The 12,631-nt window shown below is 30.6% G+C and overlaps 2 protein-coding genes across 2 annotated transcripts; one reads left to right on the top strand and one right to left on the bottom strand.

Moving 5' to 3' along the window:
* Positions 1-3,100: 3,100 nt before the first annotated feature.
* Positions 3,101-4,076, top strand: LOC127073348 (uncharacterized). Its single transcript, XM_051014499.1, has 2 exons — positions 3,101-3,443; positions 3,532-4,076. Exons 1-2 carry the CDS (start codon positions 3,123-3,125, stop codon positions 3,895-3,897), a joined length of 687 nt encoding a protein of 228 aa, XP_050870456.1. The 5' UTR covers positions 3,101-3,122; the 3' UTR covers positions 3,898-4,076.
* Positions 4,077-5,691: 1,615 nt separating this feature from the next.
* On the bottom strand, positions 5,692-9,614 carry LOC127073347 (uncharacterized). The gene is made up of 10 exons (XM_051014498.1): positions 9,204-9,614; positions 8,957-9,111; positions 8,770-8,863; positions 8,586-8,656; positions 8,396-8,502; positions 7,890-8,011; positions 7,228-7,316; positions 6,846-6,905; positions 6,336-6,440; positions 5,692-6,232 (listed from the first exon to the last, which is right to left on the bottom strand). The coding sequence occupies exons 1-10, from the start codon at positions 9,358-9,360 to the stop codon at positions 6,116-6,118; spliced, it is 1,077 nt and encodes a 358-aa protein (XP_050870455.1). The 5' UTR covers positions 9,361-9,614; the 3' UTR covers positions 5,692-6,115.
* Between the last annotated feature and the right edge of the window lie 3,017 nt (positions 9,615-12,631).

Genomic DNA, 12,631 nt, shown 5'->3' with positions numbered 1-12,631 from the left:
GGATTTCTACAGAAACCTGGGCTGGATTACTCTGAAGTGTTTGCACCTGTAGCAAGACATGAAACAATCAGAATGGTGATTGCAATAGCTGCTAACAGGAATTGGCCTCTGATGCATTTAGATGTAAAATCTGCATTTCTGAACGGTCCATTAGAAGAAGAAGTTTACGTGTCACAACCTCCTGGATTTGTGAAAAAGAATCAGGAAGGGATGGTGTACAGATTATACAAAGCTCTATATGGATTGAAACAAGCGCCCAGAGCTTGGAATCAGAAGATTGATTCATTTTTCAAGAAGCAAGGCTTTCAGAAATGTGAGATGGAGTAAGGTGTCTCTGTTCAGCATATTTCTGAAGGAAATATGACTCTGGTATGTTTATATGTTGATGATATATTGCTAACTGGAAGTTCTGAACAGGAGATAGCCAAGTTCAAGAAAGTTCTGATGAATGAATTCGAAATGACTGATCTAGGCAAAATGACATACTTTCTAGGGATGGAGTTCAGATACTCTGAGAAAGGTATTATTTTGCATCAGCTCAAGTATGAATTAGAACTTCTGAAGAGATTTGAACTGAAGAATTGTAAGATTGTTGTCACACCTTCTGATACAAATCAGAAACTGGATTCTGACTCTGATGGAAAGGATGTGGACGCTACAACCTTCAAACAATTGGTTGGTTCTCTGAGGTATTTGTGCAATACCAGACCTGATATTTGCTATTCAGTTGGGATGATTAGTAGGTTCATGAGTAAACCTAAGTGGTCCCATTACCAAGTTGTTGTCAGGATTCTGAGGTATATCAAGGGAACTCTGAAGTATGGAGTATTATTTCCTTTTGGAAGAAAGGATGAGTCAGAACTTCTGAGTTATTCAGATTCTGATTGGTGTGGAGACAGAGTTGACAGAAGAAGTACGTCTGGGTACTTATTCAAATTTCTGGGAGGTCTCATTTCTTGGTGTTCCAAGAAGCAACCTGTTGTGGCGTTGTCAACTTGTGAAGCTGAATACATTGCAGGTGCTGTTACTGCATGCCAAGCTGTGTGGATTCTGAATCTATTGCAGGATCTGAAGATTAAAGTAAAAAAGCCTCTGAAGCTGATGATTGACAACAAGTCTGCAATCAATCTTGCCAGAAACCCAGTGTTGCATGGGAGAAGCAAGCACATTGAGACCAAGTATCATTTCCTGAGACATCAAGTTCAGAGGGGAGTGTTAGAAGTTGTACACTGCAACACTCAGAAACAGTTGGCAGATGCTTTGACGAAAGCTATCAAGACTGATCAATTTCTCAGATTAAGGGATGGAATTGGTGTTACAAGTTTTGATGGAATATGAATTAAGGGATGGTATTAGAAGTAATTCATATTTATTAGTTGTACTATTTTCTTAGCCCCTAAGTTTGTTAGAGGGTATTTTAGTATTTTATCCTATTCTAGTAACCCTAATTTTAGCTTATAAATAGGGTGGCAATCATTGTAACTTTTATCATGTTTTTGTAGCCGTCATTCTCTGAATAGAATATTTCCATTCATCATTTATTCTACCTTTGCACCAACAAGTGCCATCTAGAAAGGAACTAAAATTTAAAAAATATTGAATATAGGGATAAAAATTAAAAAATTAAAAAAATCTTAATAAAGGAATAAAACTGCATTTAAATCAAATAATTAAATTATAATATTATTCCATAGATTAAAGAGAATTTTAATGATCGTCTGATTGTAATGTTCATCGATTCCACAGAAAATTAAACCAATTTATAAATCTGTATTTTTCTTCTACAGTTAAAGGTTGTATTTAGGTGTTGAATCGGTGGACGTTACAATCAAGCGGGTCATTAAAATAATCGTTATGTAATTCTGGTTTATAGGCTTGCTTACATGTAAGCGTCATTGTCATTGGTATGTGATATAGATAATTGATCAAATTAGAGTGTATGCGTCAGAGATAGTACAAAAAAAGTTAAAAAAATATTACTTTATTATTCAAATTTTTGTTAATGATCTTACTATCATGCCCCACGTTATAAGAATTTAATTTTTTTTTTTGTCAAAAATTGACGGAAGAGATTAAATTTGATAACAAAAGAGAAGTTAATCGATTAATTTGTAAAAAGAAATTAATTAAAAAACTAAAATAAAATATTAAATTAAAACTAAGGAACTAAAACATGTATTAAGAATGAAAAAAATAATAATCCTAATTTTAAACATTCAACTGCTAAATAGGTCTCAACATTTAGTAGTTTATTTAGTTCCATAAATTAGTCACTAAATAGCATAGTCTAATACAATCATGAATTAAAATTGTATCATCAGGTAGACATGACATGAAAAGTGAAAATCAACAAAATACTATATAAGCACTAAAAAAATATTTGACATCTAAAGTATCAAAGTCCGACAAGTAAAAATTGACAATCAAATTAGGTGAATAATATTTTGACAATTTGATATCAAGAAGTGTTTGTCAACTTTTAGTGTCTAATGCGTTGAATGCGACTAATGTAACCAATTATTGCCATTAACCTGATTCAAGTATTAGTGGACAATTACTTGATTTTAATGTTTCTTTAAAAAATAATTTAAACTATTTAAATAAAATCGGATATCTACTCTAAAAGCAAAAAATGAATTCAAGCTTGAAGGATCTAAACACGTTTTCCTATTTATTTAAATTCTTGTAAATTTTCAAAAATTCTCTTCTTATTTTGAACATCCGTGTTTCTTTTCAACTTGTAGTCTCTTTATTTTCAAACATTAACATTTCAATTTATTTATTTTTGATAGCTTTATAATTCTAGTGGCATTTACATTACATTTACATTTACATTTACATTTAAGTAGATTTAAATTCACTTTCATTTTATATTCAAGCATTTACATTCTCTTCTATACTTTATTTTTATCTTTTTGTTTCCATTAATTCCTAAACAAACTCACATTTTTCTTCCACTTTTTTAATTGATCATTGTGTGGGGTCTAACTTATTCCTTGTGCAACAAATAAGGTTATTTTAGTCATAGTGCTCTTTTTCTTACAAATACGGTTATTATTATGTAATCATGTCTAAGAATCATATCTTTTTTTATTTTATTCTTCTCCTGCAAAATTACTATTATGCCTAATCCTAACTGTTTTTCACCCCAAACAAACCTCACTAACTATTTTTCTCTTTCTTTCACAATTCAGAAAAATGCAAAACCGTTTTTGTATATAAACCATGAGTTTGTTATTGATCCATCATTTTCAGTAGTCATGGAAAACCCTTCACGCTTTTCAACTACCATTGCTTCAGAAATGGGTAACACAAAACGTGCTCGAGAAATGGGTGCTACTACAAAACCTGAAGAAGTTCTTAAAGTTGAACGTGAACGAAGGAAGAAAATGGCTCAAATGTTCAATCACCTTGCTTCCACTGTTCCTGCTCTTTTTCCTACGGTTAAGATCGTTCATTCTTTTTCTTCCTATTCTTTCATTTTTTCAATGTTATGTTCTGAAATGGGTTTTTGTTTTTGTGCTTTTTAAGGCTACTAGGGAAGTGATTATAAATGAAACAATCGGGTACATTAAGGAACTTGAGAAGAAGAAGAAAATGTTAGAGGAGATTAAGGAATCGAAGGTTGAAGGGAGTTTCAATTTGTTGGTTCCGTGTCGGAACAGAAATTGCTCTGTTTCTGTTACGGTTTCTAACAATGTGGCTTTCTTTGGGATTGAATCGGTGGCTAAACGTGGTTTGGTTACTGTGATTTTGGAGGTGTTTTTTAATAATCACACTGAGATTTTAGCTGCTAATGTTTCTGTTAATGATGGGAATTTGAGATTGGCGATTACTGCGTTGGTTCAGAATGGTCATGATCATGAGAAGATTAAGAGGGAGATTATGAATTTGTAGGTTGAATTAATGAATCATTAGTTTCACATTTTGTTTATTTAGTAATCGGTTGTTAGGACCATGAATGGTGTGATGGGATTACACCAAGTGGCATGGATCATATAGTGGTGAATGTTTTGAGCAAACAAATTTATTGGTGTTGAAATGGTTTTTATTGATTTTATTGTTATTGGTGGAGACTTAGGAGACCAATTTTGATTGTTTTTTACTATAGAAAGGAAAGTATCAAAGTTGGTTAGACAAAGAAGAAAGACGCGCTACATTATCCCAATCATTGCATGCAGTGGGATGGGATGGATGGACCACGTTGTTGTTCATTTTTTCTTCTAATTATATTTACCCAGCATTGCAACGATTTAACATAAAATGCAGAAAATCATTTTGTAACATGACATATACCTTTATACTTAATTTAATCATTATCACGATTAGAAGAGATTTGAGAGGATTAGGCACAGGCAATATGAAATTTGCTGAGAAGCTATAAAGTTTGATAGATTATTCCAACCAATTATCAAACTCGGGGTCGGGTATTCCGGTTGATCCCACTAAGATCACAAAACTAAAAAGTTTGACATTCTTTCTTGGGGTGTTTTTCATTAACTATATGTTTGCTAAATCATATTTTTGAGCTTATAAACTAAGTTCATATGATAATAGACCGGTTTAATAATCGTTGTTTTTATTTAAAATGTGTAGTTTATTTTATTAATTTATAACTTATTTTTTATTTTATTAACTTATAATTTATTTTTCAAATATTGTTACAAATAGCATAGCTTATAGCTTATCATATTTTCTTCTATTTCTATTCTTATTATTTTAACAAAAATCTTCTTTTATCATTTATAATTATTTTAATCTAAAATAAAATAAATATGTATTAAATGTTTTTATGCTATTTTACATTTATAAATTAGTTGAACCATTAACTTTATCAAACACGTCGATAAACATTCTAGTTATCAATCATCATCTGATATAAATTACTTCCTCCGTTCCATAACAAGTGACTCAGTTGACCATTTCACACAGATTAAAAAAAGAATAATTAAAAAAGAGATAATGATATTTTTACTAAAATACTTTTATCATGTATTGAAAATGAATAAACGTAATATTCCTTCTATTCATTTTTAATTGTCATTTTCCGATTTTTTACTCATATCAAGAAAGATAATCATTATTATTACTTTTTCAACAACAATTCTCATTTTACATCCAATATTATTAATTATTTATTATATTTATTTAAAATTTCTCTCTTTGTAATATTTATCTAATGGTAATTTTGAAAAAAAATACAATTAATACTATAACTTTACGAGTGACAATTAAAAATAAATAATTTTTTTTAAGAAAATGACATTTAAAAAAGAACGGATAAAATATTAACTAGAGGATAAAGTTGAAAAATATGTATTGAAAATTGAAATAAAAAATTATTTTAAGACATTCTTTTATTTCAAACGGAAGGAGTATAAACTATCACCTAAAAACGATCGACTGCTCTTTTACCAAAGATAGTAAGTGTTTACTATAAGTGTTTATTAGTATGTGATAGTTTACTTTTTAAAATAATTACACAAATATTAAATAAAGATAAACTCTAAAAGTTTATTTTACAAGTTATAGAATTTAATTATCATGCACCGTGAATTCAATATCAATGTAAAAGAAATGACACTAATAATACTTCACATTCATTCGTAAACATGACTTTATAAGATAATCAAAGTCAATCATCTCTAACAATTGACTCGATGCAAATATTATTTATACGGGCAGTATATATGAATGAAATCCTAACTTATATTGTGAAGTTCATGAAAATAAATTAATAAAAACTTATGTGATCGTAACATAAAGCCAACGAGGTTACAAGGACAAGATTGCATCCTCACTTGTATTGGTAGAAATGAATTGCTTGCCTCTTATAGTAGAAGGCTAGAAGCACATGCCACATTATTTTTGTTCACACATACTGACATCTAGATTTCAGTTCTTGAAAAACATGCTACCAACATCTACCAAAGCCTTGAGCACTTGGGGAGAAGAATGGAAGCAAAAAAGTAATAATCATATTCCATCTAGTAATCAACATTTGCTATGAGCAGAGACTTTGTATCTAACTAAGGATGTGCAGCATCTTTGATAAAGAGACACTCCTCAAACAAGCATAATCTAAAACCTCAAGTCATCAAATCTTGAACCCATGCTATTGTGGAATGCTCTCTTTTCGGTTTAGGTCTTCCAAACTTATGTTAGCCTCAAGTCCCGTGTTCAAATTAGTAACCATGTCAAGGATATCAGATTTCAAAGAGGCTGCTAATGTCTGTCAGTAAAGCAGAAAAAACATGTTACTGTCTTTAGAGAGACGCAACGCAACAGAACTAAAATGAGAACACAGAAATTTCTTTGCAACTAAGACAGTGTACCTTTCTTTCCTCTTCTTTTTTGTGCTTCAGAACTTCCAAAGGCCACTCGGATACAAGTTTCTGAAGTTCATCCTTCATGCCTGACTTTTTGGCCTCAGACAAAGTCTAGCGACAATGAAATCAACAAAACAGAGAGTTAAACAAGACTATCCAAAGACATATACGACCTTCCACTCAGTTTACCAACACTCGTTCATATCATATCATTACCAAGAAAAAGTGTTCTAACAAATGCAATTAATGATATAACTATAATTTCATCCTCGGCAACTGATGTGGAACTAACTTGACTCTGAACTGAAGTATCAATACAAAAAGCTATAACTTTTTCCACAATTCCAAAACTATTCTTATAAAAACTGATTTGTACTTTGACCAATCTTTCCAGGGTAATAACATTACAATTTTATCTAGCGCTGTTTTATTTCTATTTGAGAAGCATTTCTTTGTTTCACTCATTGGTGAAGAAATTTATCACATAGGAAGAAGTAAACAACATACACTCCATACCTGATTTAGAACTTGAATGATGGCAACGGCGTCATTAGGTTTACGTTCCAATAAAAGGCCCTGCAAAATCATAAAAACAGGCTTAGACTTGCTATCAAAGTGGAACTCAGCTATAACATAATCAGCACTGGGAAGTTGAAACACATATCAGCATCGAGAACATATTTGAAGCAAAATCATATTAGGTAAAGATTCTCAAACTGGGAAAATTAAAAATCTTTTTCCATTATTTTTCTTTCAAAAATACAATTGATCTCTTTTTAAAGAACAGATTGATGAATACAAACATGTTTTAAAAGCAAAATAATTATGTACAAGATTGAGCAAAACTGAAAGATAACACACAATAAGTTACAAACACAGGTGTGAATGGATTTGCTACCTTGGCGCAAGAAAACCCAGTTGCCAAAGTGTGCTGCTTCATTGAATCAGATCTCAACTTTTCTATTTTCCATAATGACTCAGTGTCTCCTGCAGACATGAAAATGAAAGGCATAAACACTTAGTTCATCATAAACAGAAAATATTTTTAAAAGCCCAAAAATCATATATAGCATGGTCTTGAAATCACATGATACTACTAATGTACTATATGTATTCATTGCCATCAAATTTGTCAAGAAGTTACTAATATAGTTGAACTAATTTATTTCAAAAATGATACAGACAGAGCAAGTCAAGGCACATTAGTCACAAAGTAATCTTTTTTTAGCATGATTCCTCAGTCCAAAATGCAAATGTGCAAAATGATCAACAGTATAACCAAATTCACAAATTTGGATGTGATTATAGTCTCCCTTTTGGGTTTCTTCCAATTTCCTAAAAGCTGAGAAACACACAGCTTGCCAACATTTGGGAAGATGCAAGTTCGGAGAGAGAAAGAAAAAATAAAAGCCATTAAATACTAGGCAAATTATTATCTCCATAGTTTTATGGATAGTTTAGTGTTCAATTTAGGAATAGGAATCCTCCTTAACAAACTTATGTTGAAGTTCAATAGAAGCTTATAGAATTAGGCAGACAAAAGACATCAAGTATGAGCACCTCTTTTGGCAGCAAACCTCATCCATGTTTCAAATGAGGTTTGTCGTAGTTTTACACCAGCCTTAACAAACCTTTTCGCGTACTTATTAATCAACTCCCATTCATCTGTATTGTAACAAATGCTGCAAATGATTGACCCAGGTAACAGGTCAGAAAAACATACTTAAGAGAACAAAAGCAACATAACAAGAAAAGGTGAGATTCATAATTTGTCTAGTGTTGGACAATACTAAAAACCAAGCAAACTAACTGCATTGTAGGCTTGTAGCCTAAGGCACAAAGAGGCACCAAATTGCCTTCATACAATCAAATAGAGCTTTGGGGGAACTAACAACAGATCACGATTTGAAAATGAAGCATGCCAGCCAGTTTAAAGGGAATAACAATGAAATCAACAAAAAGTTCAGCAACTCCTTTTAGAGGTAAACACCATATTAAAATCTTACTCACAGAAGACCCTTTGTACTGCAAAACAAAATCATGAAAATGCAAAAAGAATGACATACCTAAAAACTATATCTGCCGTGCCCGGTTGCAATGGTAAATCATTCCTCTTCAAAAGTTTCATTACTTCCACCAATAGATTAGTATCATTGTGATTCTTAGCATACGTCTACAACAAAATAACAGAAACTTATCAATTGCAAACAGGAGAGGAAATCAAAGAAATTAGAGCATTAGAATGTCAAACAATACCAATATATGGTGTGCCGATGCAACACTCGGCGCCAATCCATAGACATTATGCTTCCACAGAGCCTTCTTTCCTGCTCACACATTAAAATCAAATAACCTTAAAATGCCATTTCATATCTTCAAATTTCACAAATGAAACAGCACAGATTAAAAATAACAAAATGCAAACACAAACAAACCATACCAAAATCAAGGGCTCCGGCATGAACACATGCTTTCGTAACTTCCCGGCAGAGACTGCAGTTAAAATCATCATGTATGCGAAGATTCGACAACCTCTGCTCACATAAAACAATAATTAAACCCGTCACCATAGCAAAGAGACTGAACCAATATATAGATAGAGATTCTGCAAAAGTATAGAAACTAACGAATCTGCGGAGGTTCTGCAAAACGTCAAAGAGAAGACTAATATCGTGACTGTGTTTACAATTCTCAATCATCGACCATAGCCAAGCATTTGGAGGCATGGATCGTTTAACATTTACAGACTGAAGCATTTTATCATAAAGATCCTTCACAGCTTCTACATTGAAAAATTCAACAATACAAAATCAATAAACATCACAAAATTGAAATTCGAAAAAGGAATTTACAGTTAACAAATGAATGAAGAACCTGTTGGAGTTTCTTCAACATTATCAACTCCGGGACTGTAATTGCGTTGTGCGAGCCCTGAGAGAAACGGTTGTTCGGTGCTTCGAAGATGAAATGAAAGGAAAATCGGAGACTGCAAGAGCCGAGAGACTCGGCGAGAATTTGATACTGCTTGCATGGCTTAATCTGGAAGGGAGCGAGTTAGAACTCAGGTGTCGCCTCCGGGTGAACTCGGTAGATTTGAGGAAGAAGGAGAAGCTTAAGCCTCGTCTCAGGGTTTACGACAGATGGAGAGTGAGAGGGGAGATTCGGTGCAGCACTCTACATTTGTTAGCGTGGTCTTCCATTTTCTACAGCTTGGATTCTCCCTTGACAATTCATCGTTTGATTAGTTAAATTTTAATTATAATGTACGAGTCCTAAGACCATCCCAATCCAAAGATTTCATTTTGGTTCTTTACTCAATTTTTTATATTATTTTACACTATTCAATTATTTAAATAATTCATCTATATTCAAAATATTTATATAACTTATCAAAATTATTAAAATAGATCCGATTAAATTCATTTTATATCTCACAATTAAATTAATTTATATTTTTTATCTAGAATAGAAAAGAACATTCATGCAATAAAGAATTGACAATTTTATAATCGTGCGTTAAACATCAATTATTCATTTAATCTTGATATTGAAGTTTGGAGAAGAGTGAGGAACATTGCAAAAGCATCAATAATGATGCTCTAATAATGAAATAAAAAATCGTTTGAGAGTTTAGATATTATAAAAATGCAAATTCGATCAAAATATCCAACAATAAACCTGTATGAACCTTAAAGACAAATACAACTTCTCTAAGAATACATTCTCTTTAGATAAATTCATATGCAAATCATATTCAAATTTGAAATGGAAGACAAGAACCTTGACAAAATGTGGAACAAAATATATGCATCCTTATAGGCGAAAGAATACAATATTCATTGTTTGAGATATGTAACATTTTGTTCTCTCATTTGAAATCGTGTGGTGTGGTTTTGGGTGGTTGATATGAATAATAATATATGATTATATCATGTTCTATAAAAAAATTGATCTCATATAGACTTTGTATCCCTTTTATTAGTGTAATGATTGATGGATAATTAAAAATATTTATTTGTTTAAATTATAGAGATAATCTTTATATATATATATATATATATATATATATATATATATATATATATATATATATATATATATATATATATATATATATATATATATATATATATATATATATATATATATATATATCAAGAATCAACCTTCACTCAGGAACGGAGGGACGTGTGTTTTCATGGGGGCATATGCCCCCATTATATTTATAAAAAAACCTTAATACCATATATATATATATATATATATATATATATATATATATATATATATATATATATATATATATATATATATATATATATATGTATATATAATTAATTAATTAATCAAAACAATATAGTTAATTAAAATTGTATAATCAATTAAATAATATTATTATTATGAATATATTATTAAAAATTAGGTGAAAATCATAAAGTATATAAATATTTTTTTAGGGTACTGTTCGAAATTAATATGAATTTTTATTTTCAATATCAATAATTAAATCAAAATATATCAGACTAAAATATAGTCGAATTGTGTTTTCTGTTTTTATAATTCCAAAATAGTTTTTTCCTAAACCTTTTTAAAAAATTGATTTATATGATTTTATATTAATATTATGATCTCATAAAAAATCATATAACTAATCATAATATATTAATATTATAATCTCATAATATATAATAGATAAATATTTTTTTGATAATTTTATTTAGAAAATTTAGAAAATTATTAAATATTTTTTTAGAGATAAATTTCATTAAAATATAAATATAATATATATTTGTATTTTAAAAATAAATAAAAATAATTTTATATATTAATATATTGCTCCCACAGTTCAAAATCTATGACTCCGTCCCTGACTTCACTAGCTAATACCCTGTACTAGAGGACCCACCAGAAGAACCCCTTTCGGAATTTTGGCACCAAGCTCTTCATATTTCTTAAAATTCTTGAGAAAGTACACAAAATCCATAAGCTCTTGCTTTGCCTCATCACAGCCAGCAACATCTTTTAAAAAGACCGGAACAAAATAAATTCAAAATAAGAAAAACATTCTCACTAAGGAAAAACATGGTGTTAAAAAAACACATATAAAACATTAGTCATTATCAACCTTGTTATTATCCTTCTGGTTTAACATGTCATGCATTCATGTTAAATAATCCACCAAGACCCTTACCATTAATGACAACCATATGCAAGAAAAATATGAAAAGTATTTTGCATAAAAGAAAATCTGTAGTTTCAGAAGAATAAATAACATGTATAACATCATGAGGATAAATGCCTAGTACTCTTTGTGCTTCCTCTAATCTCAACTTAAAAGATTCAACACTTTTAATTTTGAAATAACATCGATATTTGCCACCATGTCTTCTGTTTGATTAGGATCAAAGTTCTTAACATATACTTTTGCAACATTTTTTTAGACAACAATATGATGAACTAATCCTGGTTCCAGAAACTTAATTCTAAATTCCTGAAAACGAATCTTATTCAGCTTCGGCAGCTCGAAAAACTCGTGAAAAACAATTTTATTCCGCTTCAGCTTAAGAGGATCAAAATAATGGTATAAAAGAGATAAACCTAACATTGATGCAATCAACAACAAGGGGTGAGAACTCTTTGAATTCTTTTTAAGGTTTAGGCGGTAGTTGAGTGGAAGAGGGTTAGGATTTTAAAGGGTTATGTAGCTCACAATATTTGAATTCAATTTCAAATTGATTGGTCGATTTTGACTTTGTTGGCGCAAACGATTGCTTGTTTTCTAAGTAAGCCCAAATGATGCAAACGATTACTTGTTTTTTAATTAAGCCCAATTGATTAAGGAAAATTTAATATTGATTTGAGATTAAAATGCAATACATGTGCCGCCCTGAAAAACGGATGTGTCGACACATAGAAAAAAAATCTTCTATGTGTTGACCTGAAACATGTATGTGTCAACACATAAGTTATTTTGCCCATAAAACTAATTTTTTTGATGCATCTTTTATGCATGAAACCTTTTCCAACTTATTTTCAAATATTTTTATGTTTTCTAATACTAAGATACACATTGAGAATCAGAGGATGTCGTCCGATATAAATTAACACTAAAGTATCCTAGTTTTGACATCATGCAAAATACATCTAACGGAAAGTTGCACTCACATACACCCCATTTTTTATAATGGCAAAACTTAAGACGGTGCATTTTGTGTCTTCATGAAGGCTCCCGTAAATGTATGTATCTCAACTTCATCTTGTAGAAGTTTCTCCCCCTTTGACAACATCAAAAAGATACAAAG

The sequence above is a fragment of the Lathyrus oleraceus genome, chromosome 4 (genome assembly GCF_024323335.1).
Source record: "Lathyrus oleraceus cultivar Zhongwan6 chromosome 4, CAAS_Psat_ZW6_1.0, whole genome shotgun sequence".
Taxonomy (NCBI): Eukaryota; Viridiplantae; Streptophyta; class Magnoliopsida; order Fabales; family Fabaceae; genus Lathyrus; species Lathyrus oleraceus.
Note: the sequence above shows the minus strand (reverse complement) of the source record. Positions and strands in the feature narration are given on the sequence as shown.

Excerpts from the sequence above, each read along its gene's own strand:
- LOC127073348 (XM_051014499.1), top strand. The coding sequence starts at position 3,123 with ATGCCTAATCCTAACTGTTTTTCACCCCAAACAAACCTCACTAACTAT. Across the intron at positions 3,444-3,531 it reads TTCCTGCTCTTTTTCCTACG|GCTACTAGGGAAGTGATTAT; the intron begins GTTAAGATCGTT and ends GTGCTTTTTAAG.
- LOC127073347 (XM_051014498.1), bottom strand. The coding sequence starts at position 9,360 with ATGCAAGCAGTATCAAATTCTCGCCGAGTCTCTCGGCTCTTGCAGTCT. Across the intron at positions 9,112-9,203 it reads TGTTGAAGAAACTCCAACAG|AAGCTGTGAAGGATCTTTAT; the intron begins GTTCTTCATTCA and ends TTTTCAATGTAG. Across the intron at positions 6,441-6,845 it reads TCATTCAAGTTCTAAATCAG|ACTTTGTCTGAGGCCAAAAA; the intron begins GTATGGAGTGTA and ends CATTGTCGCTAG.